This window comes from Puccinia triticina, chromosome 2A (assembly GCF_026914185.1).
Source record: "Puccinia triticina chromosome 2A, complete sequence".
Classification (NCBI taxonomy): Eukaryota; Fungi; Basidiomycota; class Pucciniomycetes; order Pucciniales; family Pucciniaceae; genus Puccinia; species Puccinia triticina.
The window spans coordinates 4653740-4673817 of NC_070559.1; the positions used below are offsets into that span (position 1 = coordinate 4653740).

The 20078-nt window shown below is 52.0% G+C and overlaps 4 protein-coding genes across 4 annotated transcripts; 3 read left to right on the forward strand and 1 right to left on the reverse strand.

Annotated features, from left to right (window-relative positions):
* Positions 1-8221: 8221 nt before the first annotated feature.
* PtA15_2A500 (uncharacterized protein) lies at positions 8222-9737 on the forward strand (the record flags this gene model as incomplete). The annotated part of the gene is made up of 2 exons (XM_053166526.1): positions 8222-8705; positions 8848-9737. 2 exons carry the CDS (start codon positions 8222-8224, stop codon positions 9735-9737), a joined length of 1374 nt encoding a protein of 457 aa, XP_053017738.1.
* Positions 9738-11994: 2257 nt separating this feature from the next.
* Positions 11995-13011, reverse strand: PtA15_2A501 (uncharacterized protein; the record flags this gene model as incomplete). Its single annotated transcript, XM_053166527.1, has 5 exons — positions 11995-12328; positions 12411-12499; positions 12602-12657; positions 12737-12808; positions 12879-13011. The coding sequence occupies 5 exons, from the start codon at positions 13009-13011 to the stop codon at positions 11995-11997; spliced, it is 684 nt and encodes a 227-aa protein (XP_053017739.1).
* Positions 13012-14913: 1902 nt separating this feature from the next.
* On the forward strand, positions 14914-15921 carry PtA15_2A502 (uncharacterized protein; the record flags this gene model as incomplete). Its single annotated transcript, XM_053166528.1, has 5 exons — positions 14914-15046; positions 15117-15188; positions 15268-15323; positions 15417-15505; positions 15588-15921. The coding sequence occupies 5 exons, from the start codon at positions 14914-14916 to the stop codon at positions 15919-15921; spliced, it is 684 nt and encodes a 227-aa protein (XP_053017740.1).
* A 784-nt stretch (positions 15922-16705) lies between these two features.
* PtA15_2A503 (uncharacterized protein) lies at positions 16706-19186 on the forward strand (the record flags this gene model as incomplete). The annotated part of the gene is made up of 12 exons (XM_053166529.1): positions 16706-16777; positions 16865-16925; positions 16994-17073; positions 17151-17169; positions 17231-17266; positions 17351-18102; positions 18167-18282; positions 18357-18525; positions 18586-18671; positions 18744-18837; positions 18914-19056; positions 19162-19186. The coding sequence occupies 12 exons, from the start codon at positions 16706-16708 to the stop codon at positions 19184-19186; spliced, it is 1653 nt and encodes a 550-aa protein (XP_053017741.1).
* Between the last annotated feature and the right edge of the window lie 892 nt (positions 19187-20078).

Genomic DNA, 20078 nt, shown 5'->3' on the forward strand with positions numbered 1-20078 from the left:
GGGGTTCCGCCTCCTCTCGTAGCGCACGCATCCCATCTGATACCAGATATCCAGCACACACGTCCTTGTACTCTCTTACACCCCTTTCTCAACGCGCCTCGCACGCGAATCCTACATCCCACTTGCGAGGCCTCTCAAAGCCCTTGACGTGTATGCCCAAGCCCTGGAAGGCTTGGGTAGATGCACGGGAGGAGGCGAGGCTTGTCAGTGCAACTGATCCCCCTTTCTTCGTGCATGAACCCGGGTCCGACAGGGGCTGCAAACCCCGGCTACCAGCCGCACGCATCTGCCCACACTCGGCCGACGTTTCCTGCTTGTGGGTGGTGGTGGCCCGGCCCTGGTGGCGGCGCCGTGCGAGGAAAAGAGGCACGGCGGGCCGTGGCTGACACGCTGTCTGTTCTCAGCGCTGCTCCCAGAACACATTCGCGCAGCCTTTTGGTTTTTTTCGGCGGGGGTCTGGGGGGTCTGCTCCCGCTGGGAGTAGGCTTTGCAGGACTCTGGCTGTGCGTGTGCGGATCACGGGGCAGCCCCGGTCTCTCTGTCTGGCGACTGGGAGGGCCGGTGGTGTTGGACTGAGGCCCGCTCTGGTTGCCGGGGGCTTTGCCGGAGGGACTGGTCAGGGATTGTTTGCGTGAGGGGAGTTCGGGGGTTGGACCACCAGATCTCCGCCTTGGCAACATCGAAGTTTTGGGTGGATGGGAGGTATCCGTCGTCTCCTCTTTAGGACCACGCGCGCTCAGCTTAAGCGGTGGGTTTTTCTTGTTACATGTTTCAAAAAATATACAATCTGGATAATTGTCACTTATGAAGTGATGTCAAAATGAGGGGTCAAGCATCCGGTTCTCTGAAGACTGACTCTCATGCAAACATTGTCACAAAGCATTTCAATAACCCCTAGCTCCCACTTTTTGTGCGCAGAGGACAGGAAAAGTAGCTTGTTTTTTTCAAGTTGGAGGGCGTGTTCATCTCATCACAATTTTTTTTTCTTGTCTATACTCTTTTCTTAGCTTTGCCACATCAAGCCCCTCTCAGGAAAGGGAGATGATTTATGTCAATATTTCTAGGTTTTGTGGGGATGGCTGTTTTGTTGTTTGAGTGAGCTTGGACAGCTGTGACAGGCAGGATGTGTGCTGTGTGACAGTTGGCAGGCAGACTTCCGAGTTCTCCTCCCCCGAGGGAGACTTCTTCAACTTCCACTTCCCTCATGACCATCACCACCCCAAACACAACAACAACCAAAACAACAACAGCAACAGCAGCAGCAGCAGCAGCGATGGCCAAGCAGCAGCAGCCCCCCAACTCAGCCACTACCACAACCACCGCATCCACAACCTCAACCTCAACCTCAACCGAATCACTCCTGCCCACCCCCTCCACACTCACATCCCACTCAGCACTCACCACCCAGCCAGCGAACACCATCCACTTCCCAGCCAGCAAGACCGCAGAACACCACTACCCAACAAGCATACACTCCACCCACGACGAACACGCCCAGGAAACCACCGCCATGACCCCCGCTCAGAAGATCGCCCGCCAAGTCCGCATCTCATTCTCAATCACACCCACACCCACACCCATACCCATACCCATACCCGCCCCATCACCCACCAAGACCACTCCCAACCAGATACCCGAACCCATCTCAGCCTCCGCAATCGAACCACTCACCCCCGCACAAGCCGTCGCACAGCAGGCCCGTCAGATGGACTCCCACCATCCAGACCAGCCTGCCAAGCCCCACGAAGTGACCGCCAGCCCGCCAGGACCGTCTCCCGCCCCAGAAACAGCCTCCTTCCGGGTGATCTCTGGGCGCAAGGGACTCCCAGGCGATGGCCAGGACATGATGGCCGTCGTCAGGCCACCGCTAGAGAACTCTCTCGTACGTCAAACACACACACACACACATACGCGTTGTTGAGACTGGCTGTTTTCATTTTTATAGACACCCGACAAGCCCCCCGAACCTAAAATCGTAAAACGTACCTCAAAACTGGGCATGGTAGGCCCAAACTCTTCACATATTCCTTCATCGCTTCAGACGCTAACATTACTTTATTCCTCTTTGCCCCATCAGAGCTCTCAAGTCTCCTCAATACTCTCCGCTTCAACCGATCTCACCCCGTCCATCTCAACCGCCTTTCTCACCCCATCCGCTCCTACTAACCCTCCAGCGCTCCCTTCTATCACCAGCCATCTACCCCAGCCTCTCCCACCACCGACCCCCTCTGCACCACCCACATCACCCCCAATCATCCCCGTTGCGATATTCCCGACTTACAGCGATGACGACGACAATGGCTCATTGGAATACTCCGACGGCAGCCCAGAGGTTGACTCGACAGAACTGGACCCAGAAGAAGAGACAGACGAGGAAGAAGACTACGACTCGAACCCGCTATACATCGTCCTCTCTACCTCCCTCTCACCTCGACTCAAGAACGCGTATGATTCTGCCAAACTCGTCCTGCTGCCCACCCGTAGAGCCCTGCCACTTGATATGCCTCGCAAACTACCTGATCCGACGCTCGAATTTGAATCCGAATGGGAACAATGGATCGCTGCACACACCTTCGTATCAGCCTCAGATCCCTCTAACCCAGCTTCGGGGAGCAGCCTGACCAAAGATCCGGCAAAGGAAGGCATTGAGTGGGTCGGAATCACATCTATGAAGGATAAGAGGGTCAATCTGTATCTGAAACCAGGCACGGGTCTTGCCGAGGTCCGACTAACGTACATCAAACCAGCACCTGTTGTGATAACCCCCACTAATAATCTTATTCCGACGTGCAAGTCACCTGAGTCTGCCGCCCTAACCGATTTCTCCCCGATTCGACCCACCCTCGAGAGTGACCCACATCGGACGATTCGTGCTAAAGCAAGCCCAGAAGATACCGATTACCATTACCATCTGCCCCCCTCCTTTGGAGACCCTTTGACCTCACCACCACCTACGAATAATCCCTCCCCTGGAATTTTGATCGAACGACCTCCTCAGCTGGCTGATTCCAAGACCTCGCCAGCTCTTACCACCATCATTCGCTCTCCCTCTACCGCCACCGAATCATCCCTCGCATTCACTCAATCCTCCTCCGCCGTCTCACGCGCCTCTTCTGAAGGATGGTCAGACATGCCCGTCACACCACCCAATCTGCTCACCTCCATCGCTCCTCCTTCACGCACCGGGGTTTGCAAGAGCCATCTCTCCAGCACCTTGAAAGGAGTCGAAAGCTCCTTGGATGATCCCAAGCCCGTCCTACCGTTGGGGCCAGCGTTGACTGCCCCTCTTCTGAATCCGATATCCTTGCCGAGCACGACGGTGACCAAGATCCAGACGGCAAAGATCATCTCGGAAGAAACCATGTATCGTTCTCCATCCGTCCTCTCGCAATCGATACCCCCAAAATCGGCCGCTCATGGCCATGAAGCTTCATCCTCTCGCCCCACGCCTTCTGACAGCGGTTTAGAGTCTGCCCTATCGGGTTCCAAGGCGAAGAAAGGAAAAGAGGTCGAGCAACGGCTTCGATTCAAGGCCCCCAAATGGTTACGTCCAGGAGCTGCACAGAAGGAGAAGGAGAAGGAGAAGGAACGGCGCGAGAAGGCTGCAGCTGTCGCCACGGCACGGCTGCGGGAGGAGCAGGATCGGGAACTATCATTGATGACGCGTACGGGCACGAAGCTCGAACGAGTCCGGCTGATTAGTCTCAAGAGCCCAGTGATCGAATGTTGGTGGCAAAGCTCGGTGGGCGACGGCGGAGCCGACGAAGAAGCCGGCCAGCTGGCCCCAGACGTACAACAGACAACTCAGGAGCCCTGTGAGACCTGCGAGTTCGCCAAGCCGCCTGCGACCGGCGGGATCTTCCCCTTCCCTCGGGCGCGCACCTCGACGGTGACCTCGGGCACGGAACATCGCAGGACGACGAACCGGAGCTCGACTAGCCTCAGTCAACGCTCGACGCTCTCGAGCACTTACCACTCCCAATCGATGGGCAGACGGTCCAGTAGCATCCTGCTCCCCGAGGACGACCGCTCTAGTCGGAGGTCCAGCACCAGACGCGAATCTACCAAAAGAAGGTCCAGGAGAATGCCCTCGGGGCTATCCATACTCAGACATAGTGGCACGGGCAAGTACAGGTCTGTCTTAGGGTAAGCGGCCGCCAATCTCTGCTAGTCCATCTTTACTTCCTCATCTGACTGCTCCGATTCATCCTCTACACCTCCATGTATTCAGTGATTTTGCTTTCCTCCTGAGTCCTCCCGAAGAGTTTGGCGCCATCGCATGCGGGATCCTGCGGAAAAGCGTAAGCAAGGTCTGGATGCATTGCCACCGGTTCTGTGAGACGGTGGTGTTTTTGAAAGGGTTTGAGAGTTACATGGTGTCGGTCCGTCGCTTGTCTTCCTCTCCTACTTCCAACCAGAATCTCTAAATCGTGCTCGCCCGTTCCCTCAACAGCAATTGAAAAACGACATCTTCGAGCCTATCACGCATGATATTCGGGCAGACCTGACGAAACATGGCCATGCTACCGTCGAATCTTGGGGTAATGAGGATTGGGAACGGCTTACCAATCTAGTTGAAAGTACGGGTCATCCTTTCCTTTGTGTGTATTTTTTTTTTTCGATTTGTGACTGATCATTGTTACTGTAGATGTCTTGTTTGCCTTCTTGCATTCCACGCTCTACTCCCGTGGGTTATCTTGTCATTACGCCAGTGAGGATGATTATTTGGATAGCATTCTGCACGACTATCGTCGGAGACAAATCCCACTGAGTGAATTCGAGATCGAACTACCGGTGGGACTACAGGACGAGAGTTTATTGACCGAGGCTGTCGAGAAGCTGAACCAGCTTCGGGCGTATGAGGGTGCTTACTCGACTCCCTCCCCACTCTCGCCGGAGATCTTGCAACGGCTGTTTGTGGCGATGGACACCGCGGATGAACAGACGGTGTTGAACGTGCTGATGGCCAAGACGCCCCTTGAATGCATCTCGATCATCAAGCAGACCATCGACATCCTCGTCGCCGTCTGGAACGATGTCTCCACCCAAGCCGGCATGAATGAAGAGGCCCGCAGGCTCACGCCTGACGACCTCTTGGCGCTCTTGGCTTCCGTCATCGTTCGCTCGGGCATCCAACAGCAACACTCATTGATCCAATATACCAAGGTTTTCAGATTAAGTGGCTCACTATCCCCAGAGACTGAGTAAGTGTTTTCATTTCGGCTTCTTCTGACTGTGCTGGATGCTAATCCCTTTTTTCATCTGCAGTTGGGCATTTGTAAGCTATCAGGCGGCGATTGCGTATCTACAGAGCGATCCATTCTCTATACTGGATTCACAATCGATCCGCTCCCAGACCGGGAGTGTGAAATCGATGCCGCCACACTCACCTTCACTCGCCAGCACCTGGGCCAGGCGTCGACCCGTCTCATTTACGCCACCAACAACCAGTAGTAACGCGATCACCATCAGTGCTCGGTCGTCTCCAAGTGGTTCAAGACTATCTCTGACTGATCATATCCAACCTCGCACTGCCCCGCCATATACCCCGACGATCTACAATAACCATCGCCATTCCTCTCGAGCAAGTCTACTGATGCGCTCGCACAATCCCACCTCGAGTCTTGCACTCGTCGATCCGCCCTCGGTGCGCCTGGAGGTCACGTCTGCTCGTCATGATCACTCTCGCTCGGTCGACTGTCTTCACACCCATACCGCTACGGAAGGCCCTCAATTCACATCCTCATCTCGAAAGTTGATCCTCACCCGCCCGACACTCCCCCCGATCAGTACGACTGACCGCTCCACTCGCAGAATCGACACGGCCATGTTGTCGGCCCCAATGGCTGACGGTGGCTTTGGAAGGTCGTGTTCGAATCCATGGGATTCGGCTCGATCGCTCAGCTCGATCGGCGAGATCGTGACTGACCCCTCGAGTAGCATGGGCTCGACCGTCAAGCCGTCCGACACTCATCATCATCACCACAATCATCATCATCATCATCATCCGCCAACGACGACATTGCGGTCCAGTCTGAGCTCGCAGGGGGTTCCGATCCGGAACCGCTCCTTCCATCATCCGTTCTCCAACGGGCTCGAGGTCCAGGTGGGGAACGGCAGTAGCATTAGCAGCAGCACCAGTCCTCCGGGGAGCGAGAAGAATGCGTCGAGTCCGGTGCTTTCGCGGCGGAAGACGGTGGACTGGGCGGGCACGAGCATTGCGAAGGCGTTCGCAGCCGAGGCGGGGGAAGGGTTTCTTCAGCAGGAGACGACCGACGACGGCAGTCAGCGGAGCTCGCGGGCGAGTCTTTCGCTGCTTAGCGCGTCGACCGGCGGCCGCTCGCCGAGTCACCATCATCATCATGGCCGGTCGGGCTCGTTGACGACGGGGCGCGAGTTCGGGCTCGGAGGGCCGGGCGGGAGGCGGGACCCGTTAGGCTCCTCGCTGCGGCTGGAAAGGACGACCACGGGCTCGTCGCTCGGCGCTGTCTCCGCCAGCCGAGAGCCGTCCTCCCACCACCAACAGCAGCAGCAACAGCCGGAAGGATGGCTCGAGTGGGGCCGCAAACGGCTCACCAGCGTCACCAGTCTCAACCTTGCTTCCACCGACCCCGCCATCGCCCCGTCTCCCCGACGAGGCTCCGTCTCCTCCGTCGCCCTCGCCTCCCGGCCCCCCGACGCCCTCGCCTCCTCCCTCCACCACCGCCACAACTCGACCATGTCTCCCGCTATGGAAGCTCTCAGTCGCGCCCGCGCCGCCAACGCACTGTCTAACCACCGCCCGCCCTCCTCCTCTTCCTCCACCACCTCCGTCTCTCCCCTCGTCCCCCGCGACTCCTCCCTCCCCCATCAACATCTCCAGCTCCAACAGCAGCCACACCTCCGCTTCCCGTCCCCGCACCCCGACTCCGACTCCGGCCCGGCCTTCCTTGCCCCCGTCGACGCGATGATCCCACTCAGACCTATCACCCGCACCCCTGCTGCTCCTCAACACTCCTGATCCTTTCGTCTCCTTATCCTTATCGTCTCTTATTCTCCCTTTATTTATATCTATGTCGGCTGTGGAAGTGGTGTGGAAGTAGCAGTAGCAGTAGGAGATCTCTTCCTTCCTCCTCCTCCTCTGGGAGCCCTCATTCCCCTCGTACTCTCTCCTCCTTCTCTCTCCTGCTCCTTGTTTTCTTCGCTTGGATTGACCCCCCTCCCTCTTCTCTTTCGTCTCGTCGTAGTACGTTGTATGTGTGCATGTATGTACGTTATGTATCTACACTCCTTGTCATATATTTCTGCGCATGTGTCACGGATATCGGGATGCGGAACGGGGGGGGGGGGGGGGGTGGGTCCGATCAGTGGTTCTTGGGAGGACGTTGAGAAAAATAGTTTGGGAACCCATATATGTAAATCGTTCGATTTCGAAGTATCTTATTGCTCCCGCAGTGTTCGTGCCGGCGGGCACCAAGCCTGAAGAGCCCCTAACCTTCAGTCTAAGTCCCTCGCGGTCCTGATGTTGGATATAGCTCAAATTGATGACTGACTCAAACGAACCATCCACCGAGCTGACCGCCGGCCGGACTTAGCACAAGCGCCTTCCGGGGGACCTGGCGCGAAGGGCTGTCCCTCCGGAGGTCTCGAGAGGCCTTGTTTAGGCTCGACCGCCGGCCGGCCGCCCTTGTAGGCTGGCCTGTACAGTCTGTCAGACGCGTTTCGGGAAGCTCTCTGGCCAAAGACTTCTTGAGATTTCTCAACCCTCCTGGGAGGAAATGGGGCTATGTATGTTGTATTCCGAAAGCGCTCGATGGAGGCCAGCAGAGGCCGGCTGGCAAGATCAGTATTTCTGAACACGGGGGGCGCCAAGCGACTTATGACAGTCATGACCTCTGACATGCCAATGATGAGGAAATTCTCTAGCAAGATTTGCCCAGAATACGTCCGATGGTTTGGGTGGAACTGGTCTTCATGCCCCACTGTTTCTGTTTACGTTCGGAACTTTCACCAGCAAAGCCGATACATATTCGACCTCGGTCAGAGATCCTGTAGTTCGCTGATGATTGATAATCCGGATTGACCTCCGGCACAATGCATGCACCAACAGGATCACCCTATTCCTTATTCCTTATCCTCCAACTGGCATCGTGTTCTCTCTCATTTTGCCTTCTAGCAGCCTCCCGATACATCGTATTCCCAACTCGCCCAGCACTGTTCAAGATCAGATCAACCAAGTACAATGAAGGGCCGAAGGTTGAACATTAATCATGTCTTGCATTCGCGCTCAACTGGCCTCTGCTACCCCGGCTTTCTAATGATATTTTCGATAGCGTTCTGCGCACTACTCACGCTTGAGGTGGAAGGAATGGCGGCACGAGTCGAACCCACACGCCCCGTTACCGAATTGGTGAAGCCGGCTCAATCAGTGCATCTTTATGAACATTTCGCCAAGCCCGACAACAACGTTGTCACAATCGATGTTCCAGCCGTCGATCATGCCAGGTATCCAGTCCGCCTGTACCCAGTAGGTCAACTCCCAGCCAATGGACCTCCCGGCAAAACACTTGAAGTATGGCCCCAGGCACAAGTATACCCTATGCCCGAGAAATCTAAGAAAAAGTTCAAGTGGAGCAGTCTTCCCAGTAGAATCAAGAACGCCATCAAACAATTGTTCGCCGAATTCAAGAAACTATTCCGCTCGCGGAGAAAGAATAAATATTATCGTAAGTCTCTCGGGATTGATTGTTGTTCTCTGGCTGGAATTCCAGATGAACCCCCGTGTCCTCGAGTAAAAATTGACAAGCAAGGGTTTTTACTGGATTCCTCTTTTTTTTTTTTTGAAAACAAAAAATAAACTATCACCAGCAACAGCCTCAGTAAAACCCTCTGAAGTTTACGGAGTAGCCCCAGGAGCTACCATGAAGCCGAACGAAGGAGGCCCACGATCTCGCATCAATGCACACGTAGTAGCCCAAGGACAACCCACTGAAGCAAACCATATAGCACCTGCTACTAACAGTCCATCAAACCCAAGCCAAGTCGCGGATGCCTACCTTAGTCACTCTTCTTCTTCTTCTTCTGCCACCAGTGGCCGTCTGGATCAAGGAAGCTCCGATGGCGGCTCCTTTTCGGACGGGTCTAGTGATTACTGGAGCTCTCCACGCCATCAACCGTCATCGCGCCCTGCACCTCTGCAACCGTCATCGAGCCCTCCACATCTGCAGCCACGACCAGGCACCGAGAGCTCGCTGGGCGTCTTGGAGAGAAAAACGATAGCCACTTTCCTGCCCAGATCCGCAACATGGGTTCCCATTGACTACCTCCCGGGTTACGCGACTACACAAGGATTTATAAAACCGGATGGAAACTGTATGTTCAGAGCATTTGCGCACATTGTCTTCCAAGATCAAGAACAGTACGCGGAAATCAAGCAGAAGATAGTCGACTACATAAAGAAGAACTCGGATGAATTCGTAAGGCATATGGACGGACCACCAGATCTAAATGAACGATTGCGGATACACCTTCAAAAGCTAGACAACGGAGGATGGGGTGGTCCTGTGGAACAGGCTGTCTTTGAAAGGCTCTACCAGAAAAATCACATCATTCTGATTGATCGAAAAAAGTCTGTGCATGCTATGGTCTACAATTTAGATAAATCCTCCAACAAATATGCGGGCCTATTTTTACGTGGGGAGCATTACGAGCTACTGGCAGAAGGTGAGCCACTTCAACCCAAACCCAGTCCTTACTAACCGGTCCAGTATATATTTCTTTCTGCTGTGATTAACTGACACTCATCCCACTATCTCCATTCTCTCCTTTTCGTGAAGATCCCAATGGGTATCTAGTACAAGCAAGCCTAAATAGAAAATGAGAAATTTCCATGTAAATATTCCGTGACTGGCCACATACACCCCAAGAAGAAAAAAACCCAAAATAGTTGGTTGCCCAATCCACACATCTGGATCACTCTTTCCAAATTACAATTTATCCATGCTTAATAACTGGTCCAGTCTGTATTCCTTTCTGCAATGATTAATTGAAACTTACCCTACTATCTCCATTATCTCTTCTTTGTGAGGTACCTTATGGGCATTTCGTACAAGCAAGCCTGGATAAAAATTGATAAATATTCATGTAAATATTTAGTGACTGGCCACATACACACCAAGAAAAAAAACATAGTTGGTTGCCCCATCTACATGTCTGAATGAATCTTTGATTTTCAAACTGTGATTTATCCCTGACTGCTGTCCCCAGCAGAATTACTCAAGTTTAAAGATGATGGCCTTGTTTGGATCTGTCTGGATTTGATTTCATTCTGGATCAGGAAAACTCAAAGCCTTCTGTATCAGCTTGTATTGCAAATCAAAACACAACTCTACTTGGAATAGGCCTGAACCCATCAAATGGTAAGGTCCTCTCATGAATGTCAGCATTGCAACACCAAGTCCTCCATCTTGGTGAAAGTACTCTAACTCATGATGGTTAAACATACAATGAGTGTACATCATTCTTGTTCCTTTGCACTCTCATGCATGTTTTCACACTAAATATGATTTATTATTATTCAAAATCTGCAGGTTGGATTAAATTCAAAAGTATCTGGTCTGTAATAAAAAGAAAAAAAAGACAGAACAAGACATAAGAGTAGTAAAAGAGAAGCATCAGATGACATGGCTGCTTTCAACATCATCAATCAGCTCATCATCATGGTCAGAAAATCTGATCCTGTGTGATTCAGTCTAAACTTCCAATGCGCCTGATTTGCGGTCTGAGTCTTGATCATTGATTACTTCTTCTTCCAAGATCAGATCTGAAAAATTATGGAGAACTGAAAATGCATTTCTCTTTAGACACTTTGTTCTTAGGCTTGTAGAGCTAGTTACAAGATTGTTAAGCAGGTGAAAGAGTTTTACCTGAAAGCAGTGCGAGTGGCCGCCGCTGACTTAGAGGTTGAGAGTAAGAGATTGTGAGGGCCGTTTTCTGCGCGTCACCGTTGAGCCGTTAGCCGCTCGTTTCCTCTTCTATATTTTGGAGAGTAAGTGTTCTCTTACTTGGCCGGGTTTTTCCCCAGGCTTGAGCCTTTAGCTGAGACGGTCCGATAGAGATGCGCTTCCTACGCTTTCTGTTGAACGTAGTGATTAGCTCAGCTTCTCTTTTTCTCGGCCTTTGTCTCTAGCTCATGACCTTACCACTTACTTATCTCCTTTCCTGTTTGGTCGGGAGTGTTCGTGGTTTGAGTCTTGTTCTTGAGTTCTGATGCTGCAAGTAACACGGTCGAGCGTTTTAGCCACGACTAATTAGTTAGCTGAACAGTTCACTCTCACTCACCTTCGGTGTTGGATGTGATCCTGTCCAGTAACGACGATCGACGGTACTTCTCCGTTTTTTCGATCTTGCTGTCCTCGGTAGATGTACCTGCTATCATCAGAGTTGATGAAGTCAGTTTTCCATCTCCGCGGGCAGCTTGGGCTGCGGAAAGAGGTTTGCTTTGCTTACCTGATTCCGCAGCTTTTGTGGTTCGCGGCGCTTTCCTTAGATTGCGCCGTTTGCCGAGGTCTGTATTCTTACAAGATCAAGGCCTGATGAGATGTGCTCATTGTAGACACTGGACTTGCAATTAGGGCAAACCACGCGTCTGTTAGGATTTCGCACCAGGTCCATACCAATAGCTTTGCTAGCATGTTTTCTATGGTTCCTCTCCATCTAATAAGCAACACTTCGTGCTGATTGATCAGGTTTGAGTATGTGTACTTTCGTACGCTGCAGTGCGCAGACGAAGATAAGCGCAGTGACTGCGGAAGCTGCACAGTGACTGCGGATATAACCCCAACGAGCTCGTCTGGGTGTCGCAACACATGATTTGTCATTAAATTTCTCATCGTGCTATACGGCTGGAACATCCATCTAAGGAAGCCTCATGAGGAATAACTCGCAAGAAAATTACTCCGATTGCGCAAGAAGTTGGAAAGCAAAGACAGAGCGTATACTAAGTGTTGAGAATAGCTAAACAAGACGAGTTGGGGGAGCCTTGTAGGAGCTAGCTGGGGCCGGTTTATAGTTACCGTAGCTCCCCTGAACTTGACCAGGATCTAGATTTTGCCCGTTAGCCCGGCCACATTTGGGGTGAGCAGGGCGCGACGCCTCCGCCGGATAGTTGACTTTCGACCAGGCGGGAGGGAGCTTGAAGCCCGGGTAGTTCGAGTCGTGGCTCTTCTGCTCCTTGGACACGTCCGGCTTGCCCTCATGGAACTTCCCATCGCTCGTCTCGTACCCAAACGCTCCCGTCTGGGGATTCGCGATCGGGTTCGTGCCCGGGCCGGATATCCCTCCGAGACCACTACACACATAGTGAAGAAAATTATGAATAAGTTTTAACTGCCTCCTCTTAAAAAATTGACGCCCGAGTGAGGTCAACTTACTGCCAAAAGAAGGAGTGGTAATTGGTGAAATCGGCTTCCATATCGGATGGCGACGGCAAAGTGGTGTACGCGCAGCAGCTGCCGTAAGGCTAGATCGTGTACCAACAAAATTTGTCTTTCTTCAGCAGAACTTCTTGCGTTGTAGCGTAATGAGATCAGCGCAATGGAAAGGCCAAATACGAAATACTCACGCAGCCATGATAGTTATCATCTGAATGATCGACGTTGAACGTCGCAAACAGTTGAACTAGAAAAGCAAGTAAAACAGTCAATTTCAGCTTCACTTTCCGCTTGAGATTCTCCTGGTAAGACCTAAAATTGAGTACCATTCGGATACGAGAGCCTAGTGTTTTGTGCACATTCGGCCACTTGGATCGCATTGAAACATCTTGCGCCGCCTATGAGTAAAAATACAATCCGTGATCAGTACCCGAAGCCCAAACACCGTAGTTTTCACTAAGCCCTTACTCTTGTGTTGATTCATCCACTGCTGGGATGGTCTGTAGTTATAAAGATGGCCTGTCGCTGGATCCCAATTCGCCAAAACCAATTGGACGGATAACAAAGCCATCAAGGACAGGGAGATCATCGCACACTTCATGTTGTTGATATTGTTCTGGAAGAATTGAGCAAGTGTTTGCTTTGCCTGAAGAGGATGGTAGATGATGCCCTGTGAGCTTCAATGAGAGCCGTCTATTTATAGAGCTATGGCCATCGCCTTCCACCTTCAGAAAGCGGCCCAGCCCTAGATAAAATTTGTTGCGCCCAAGACAAGGTTTTCTCCACGCAGAGCAGACGGAACAAGGCCCCTGTTTACACGCTTTCTGATATGCTTTCGGTAGTCATGATGCCATGGTCAAGCTGAACTTGCTTGATGGCTCTGGGTCTGGACCAGTAAGTCTTTACGAAATCCTACCAGGGGGCGTGGTGACATCATAGATGGGGAGCTGATAGACGGCAAGAGATGTCGCGTGCTTTCCAAGGATGAGTGCCTGATGGCATCCGTTCATTAGATTCACGCTGCGAGTCGAGATACAATTTCGCTGATCATTCGACCCGCGAAAGTCGAAAAACCTGGCCAAACTTGCTCAACGAAAAGTCCAGTATTCTCGTCACGGTCCAGATCTAACCTTTATGAATTCATCGCAAGTCGCACCCTTCTAATCGGATTCGTATGCTTCAAAAACAAAACACGCCGTGACCCAGATTTTTCTCCTGTAAGATCACGCGGTTGATTGGGCTCGGGAGAGTCGGGAAGCGCCCGACTGTCGATCAACATTGATAGCCAAATCTGGCCATCTTCATTTTGCCGGCATGTGGGTACATATAGGAGCCTTCCACCCACAGATGCATCGAAGGTATCCCTAATGAGATAAGTTTGACTTCAAAATATACGCTCGGGACAGAGCTTCCCACTCGCGCATTTTACGTAGCCCGACAGTGATATTGAATTCCAAGTTGCGCTATGCATAACATTTGGCGGGATCGCGCCCTGGGGCCGCGACTTCGGGACGGCGGCCTCACAGTGCGCCACGGCAGTATGCGAACACAGACAACAGGATCGTGTCACCTTTGTCAGGCTAGACACTTTTGAGTCGAAGGCTTAAAGTTATTCATTTCCCCAATTTGCATGACTTGGGTGTGTACCATAGCGAAAGGGCGGAATCAGCTGCACGCGTTGCGATACTTGTCGGGCTACGTAAGAAGCGTCTGCCCCGCGCGTACCTTTGGAAGTCTAACTTATCTCGCCAGGAAAACCTTTGATGCGTCTGTGGGTGTAAGGCTGCTCGGCCCACATTCCGGATCAATGAAGGTGATCAGATTGACCGATCAATGGTGATCAACACTTGTGCGCCTCCCCAGTCCATTCAGCCGCGTGTGCTTCAGAGAAATATGGGCCACTCCGTGTTCTGTTTTTGAAGCATACGAATCCGATTAGAAGGGTGTGATTTGCGATGAATTCATAAAGGTTAGATGTGGACCGTGACGAGAATACTGGACTTTTCGTTGAGCAAGTTTTGCCAGGTTTTTCGACTTTCGCGGGTCGAATGATCAACAAAATTGTATCTCGACTCGCAGTGTGAGTCTAATGAACGGATGCCATCAGGCACTGCCGCACTCATCCTTGTAAAGCACGCGACATCTCTTGCCGTCTATCAGCTCCATCTATGATGTCACCACGACCCCTGGTAGGATTTCGTAAAGACTTACTGGTCCAGACCCAGAGCCATCAAGCAAGTTCAGCTTGACCATGGCATCATGACTACCGAAAGCATATCAGAAAGCGTGTAAACAGGGGCCTTGTTCCGTCTGCTTTGCGTGGAGAAAACCTTGTCTTGGGCGCAACAATTTTATCTAGGGCTGGGCCGCTTTCTGAAGGTGGAAGGCGGTAGCCATAGCTCTATAAATAGACGGCTTTCATTGAAGCTCACAGGGCATCATCTACCATCCTCTTCAGGCCAATCAAACACTTGCTCAATTCTTCCAGAACAATATCAACAACATGAAGTGTGTGATGACCTCCTTGTCCTTGATGGCTTTGTTAGCCGTCCAACTGGTTTTGGCGAATTGGGATCCAGCGACAGGCCATCTTTATAACTACAGACCATCCCAGCAGTGGATGAATCAACACAAGAGTGAGGACTTAGTGAAAACTACGGTGTTTGGGCTTCGGGTACTGATCACGGATTGGATTTTTATTCATAGGCGGCGCAAGATGTTTCAATGCGATCCAAGTGGCCGAATGTGCACAAAACACTAGGCTCTCGTATCCGAATGGTACTCAATTTTAGGTCTTACCAAGAGAATCTCAAGCGGAAAGTGAAGCTGAAATTGACTGTTTCACTTGCTTTCCTAGTTCAACTGTTTGCGACGTTCAACGTCGATCATTCAGATGATAACTATCATGGCTGCGTGAGTCTTTCGGATTTGGCCTTTTCATTGCGCTGATCTTATTACGCTACAATGCTGGAAGTTAAAAGCCAATCTTTTTGGTACATCATCTAGCCTTACGGCAGCTGCTGCGCGTACACCACTTTGCCGTCGCCATCCGACATGGAAGCCGATTTCACCAATTACCACTCCTTCTTTTGGCAGTAAGTTGACCTCACTCGGGCGTCAATATTTTCAGAGGAGGCAGTTAAAACTTATTCATAATTTTCTTCACTATCTGTTTAGTGGTCTCGGAGGGATATCCGGCCCAGGCACGAACCCGATCGCGAATCCTCAGACGGGAGCGTTTGGGTACGAGACGAGCGATGGGAAGTTCCATGAGGGCAAGCCGGACGTGTCCAAGGAGCAGAAGAGCCACGACTCGAACTACCCGGGCTTCAAGCTCCCTCCCGCCTGGTCGAAAGTCAACTATCCGGCGGAGGCGTCGCGCCCTGCTCACCCCAAATGTGGCCGGGCTAACGGGCAAAATCTGGATCCTGGTCAAGTTCAGGGGAGCTACGGTAACTACAAACCGGCCCCAGCTAGCGCTTACAAGGCTCCCCCAACTCGTCTTGTTTAGTTATTCTCAACACTTAGTACACGCTCTGTGACTGTTTTCCAACATCTTGCGCAATCGGAGTAATTTTGTCGAGATTTGTTCCTCCAAATTGCTTGTTTAGTGATTCTCAGCGCGTAGCATACGCTTTGTGATCGCTTTTTTCCACATTGTGCGCAATCAGAATACCGCTCTCGACAGCTATTTATGAGGGTTTTACATGTTCCAGTTATAAAAGTGATGGGTTCCGTTGGCCAGGAAGAAAGCATAACCCACAGTCACAGAAGGGGGTTTGAGAAAATTATAGCGAGTGTTCGGTGAAGACGGAATTCCGGTATGAATGGCCGGATTCCTGGAGCAAAAGTGAAGCCGTTGTGATTGGTAGATAAATATGCACTTTTTGAGGAAGAGGATACCAGAGGAAGCTTATGCCTCAAGTGTTATGTCTCCATCATCCTCACCGCACCCATAAAAAGATGATCTGCTTGTTGGTAGCACAAGCTGGTGTCTTGAAGCTCTGGTGCTGCCTTGCAGCTTTGAAGTTCTGAGCCTTGCGAATGTGATGTGCCTCTCGTGGATGTTTTCAATGTGTGATCTGGGTGTGTCAGTGGGAGGTTGCGCTGGCGCACTGCTGTGTGTGCGCGGAGTTTAAACTGGCTGGTGTCCGAAACCTAACTGCCTCCCGGTTCGAGCTCGTCCGGCCTCCCAGCCACCCCAGTGACGTTGGCCGCCCTCTCCCCCCTCCCTCCGACTTCCACCTCGCTCCTCAGCAACACCCACACTCCCCACCCCCAGCTATCTGAGTATCATGGCTTCCATTATTCGCTCCGCCTGCCGATCGGCCGCGCCCATCTCTCGCAGCGCCGCCTCAAACCAAGTGGTAGGTCACCCACCTCCCCCGATCGGGCCCGCTTCTGTCCTGATCAGCTCGCTCACTGATATCATCACCACCCTCCATCTGTCTCAGCTTCGCAAGCAATTGCCCACCCTTGCATCCCAGCTGCGTTTGTATGCTACCGCCAAGCCAGGTTAGCCACCCGCCCATCACACTCCCTTCGATCGGCCCTTGACCCTCTCTCCTATCACTTCCATCTAGCTGCCTCCGAGGTCTCTTCCATCCTCGAGGAGCGCATCGGTGGCTCCAGCGCCGCTGCTGATGTCCAGGAGACCGGTCGCGTAAGCAACGTTTTACCGCACCGCCGCACAGAAAGACCCTGCGATACTAACCAGCTAATTCTCTTACGTAAATCCAGGTGTTGACGATCGGAGATGGTAAGAAGATCATGTCGATTTCGCCGATCTTACTCAACTTGCTGACTCTGCCTCTCTCTAGGTATCGCCCGTGTTTACGGTCTCCGAAACGTTCAAGGTATTCATTCTCTTGCAAGATTTTCATTCATCCATCACCTCAGCAACTGAAAACCCCCCCCCTCTGTCTACTCCCATCGTTCAGCCGAGGAGATGGTGGAATTCTCATCTGGAGTTCGCGGCATGTGTTTGAACTTGGAAGCCGACAACGTCGGTGTGACCATCTTCGGTAGTGATCGACTCATCAAGGAGGGTGACACCGTCAAGCGAACCGGTCAGATTGTCGATGTCCCAGTCGGCCCTGAACTCTTGGGCCGTGTCGTCGATGCGCTCGGTAACCCAATCGATGGCAAAGGACCGATCGCTTGCAAGGAGCGTCGCCGAGCTTCCTTGAAGGCTCCCGGTGTCTTGCCCCGTCGATCCGTCAACCAGCCTATGATGACCGGTATCAAGTCCATCGACGCAATGGTACCCATCGGTCGTGGTCAGCGTGAACTGATTATCGGTGATCGACAAACCGGCAAAACCGCCGTCGCCTTGGACACCATCCTCAACCAGAAACGATGGAACGACGGTACCGATGAGACCCAAAAGCTTTACTGTGTCTACGTCGCCGTTGGTCAAAAGAGATCCACCGTTGCCCAGATGGTCCAGACCTTGGAAGAAAACGATGCCCTGAAATACTCGATCATCGTCGCCGCCACTGCCTCCGAGGCAGCTCCTCTTCAATACCTGGCCCCCTTCTCTGGCTGTGCCATGGGTGAATGGTTCCGTGACAACGGCAAGCACGCCTTGATCATCTACGATGACTTGTCCAAGCAGGCTGTGGCCTATCGTCAGATGTCCTTGCTCCTCCGTCGTCCTCCCGGTCGTGAGGCTTACCCTGGAGACGTCTTCGTATGTTGATCGAATCACTCCCTGCTCAATGAATCCAGGTTGGCTGATATTTGTCTCGTTTCAGTACCTCCACTCGCGTCTATTGGAACGAGCTGCCAAGATGAACGACAAATTGGGTGGTGGTTCTTTGACTGCCCTCCCGATCATCGAGACCCAGGGTGGAGATGTATCCGCCTACATGTAGGTTTAACCTCTTCTCGGCTAAGCTTTCGTGATCAACAGCTGACTTGCGTCGCTCCTGCGATCCACCGCAGTCCTACCAACGTCATCTCCATCACGGATGGACAAATCTTCTTGGAAGCCGAGTTGTTCTTCAAAGGTGTCCGACCCGCTATCAACGTCGGTTTGTCCGTCTCTCGTGTCGGATCTGCTGCCCAGACCAAAATCATGAAGAGTGTCTCCGGGTCGCTCAAATTATATCTCGTGAGCTCAACAGTCTAGATTTTATCTGACCTGAACCCGGCATTGAGTAGTTGTCAACAGGCCCAATACCGTGATGTCGCTGCATTTGCCCAATTCGGTTCCGATCTTGACGCGTCGACCCGTTACTTGCTCAGTCGTGGTGCCCGGTAAGTACTTTCTCAGATCTAATCTAGCGGATGTTTTCTGACTCCCATTCGGTCTACTATTGAAACCCGCAGTCTTACCGAGCTCCTGAAGCAAGGCCAATACCAACCTTTGGCTTTCGAAGTCCAGGTGCCAATCCTCTACGCTGGTGTCAACGGTATGCTTGACGTAAGTCTATCGACCCACTTGTATTTGACAAATGCAACTCGCGAACTAACAAGGGGCGATCGGTCGGTGTCTACAGAAAGTTCCTGTTGAGAAGATTGTCAGCTGGGATCTAGCTTTCCGTGACCATCTGAAGAACGACCAAGCCGCTCTTCTCAAAGACATCACTGGTGGAAAGATGACCCCCGAAATCGAGAGCAAGATCAAGACCGTTGTCAAGGAGTAAGTCTCAATCTATCTGTCCCCAATCACTGCTCAAACCCCCCTCTCACGCACTAATGAACCGCCTTTCTTTCTTCCCGCTTCCGCTGCTCTTTTCCTTTCTAGATTCACCTCCAACTTCTTGCAATGAAAAGCGCATCCATCTCGTCGCGGCCTTTCTCTCCCTTGAACAAATCGTAGATCATGGCTTGTTAGACACATACACACCAAAAAACAAACACCAAAATCTTATTTGTTTAGTGTTGGTTTCGTTCCTCTTTTGCAAAATTACTTTCGCGCGATGACCCCGTTGTAGATCATTCCTGTCCCCGTCCTCTGGTCACATGCACTGCGACTGACAATGCCATGTAAGAGAGACAAAGCTTTGGGTGGACGGGCTCGTTGATGATACTGGCGTCCCCTCCCACACACACACTCACGTGAAGGAATGATGTTCTTGTTTCTCACTCTTAATCAATTTGCCCAGTCCTGGTCGCTTCTGTCACAAGTCAATGAGCAAACCATGTTTGTCATCTTTTAGGGCCTGTACCATAGCTTTCTGCGGATTCACACCTCGGATTCCGAGCCGCCAAAAATACCGGTTCGTCAGGATTATTTTCCCTGCACGGTTTCCCCGAGCTCAAAATCCGACCTGCTCCAAAAGGCGTACCATGGGACCGCGGATTCATCAAAAACTCCTCGGTCACTGGTACTGACCGGTCAGCCAGAGCGGTACACACCGGCCCCCTCGATGGCAGGTCCGTTCGGTCATTGAGGGCTCCCCTCAATGGGCTGTCCTCTTGGTCATCGGGATGAGTATACACTCCTCAAGATGACCGGAACGAACCGGTCATCGAGAGGAGTATGTACTCCTTAAGATGACCGGAACAAACCGGTCATCGGGAGGAGTATGTACTCCTTAAGATGACCGGAACAAACCGGTCATCGGGAGGAGTATGTACTCCTCTAGATGGCCGGAATGAACCGGTCATCTGGAGGAGTGCATACCCTCTCAACGATCGGAACGAACCGGTCATCAATCT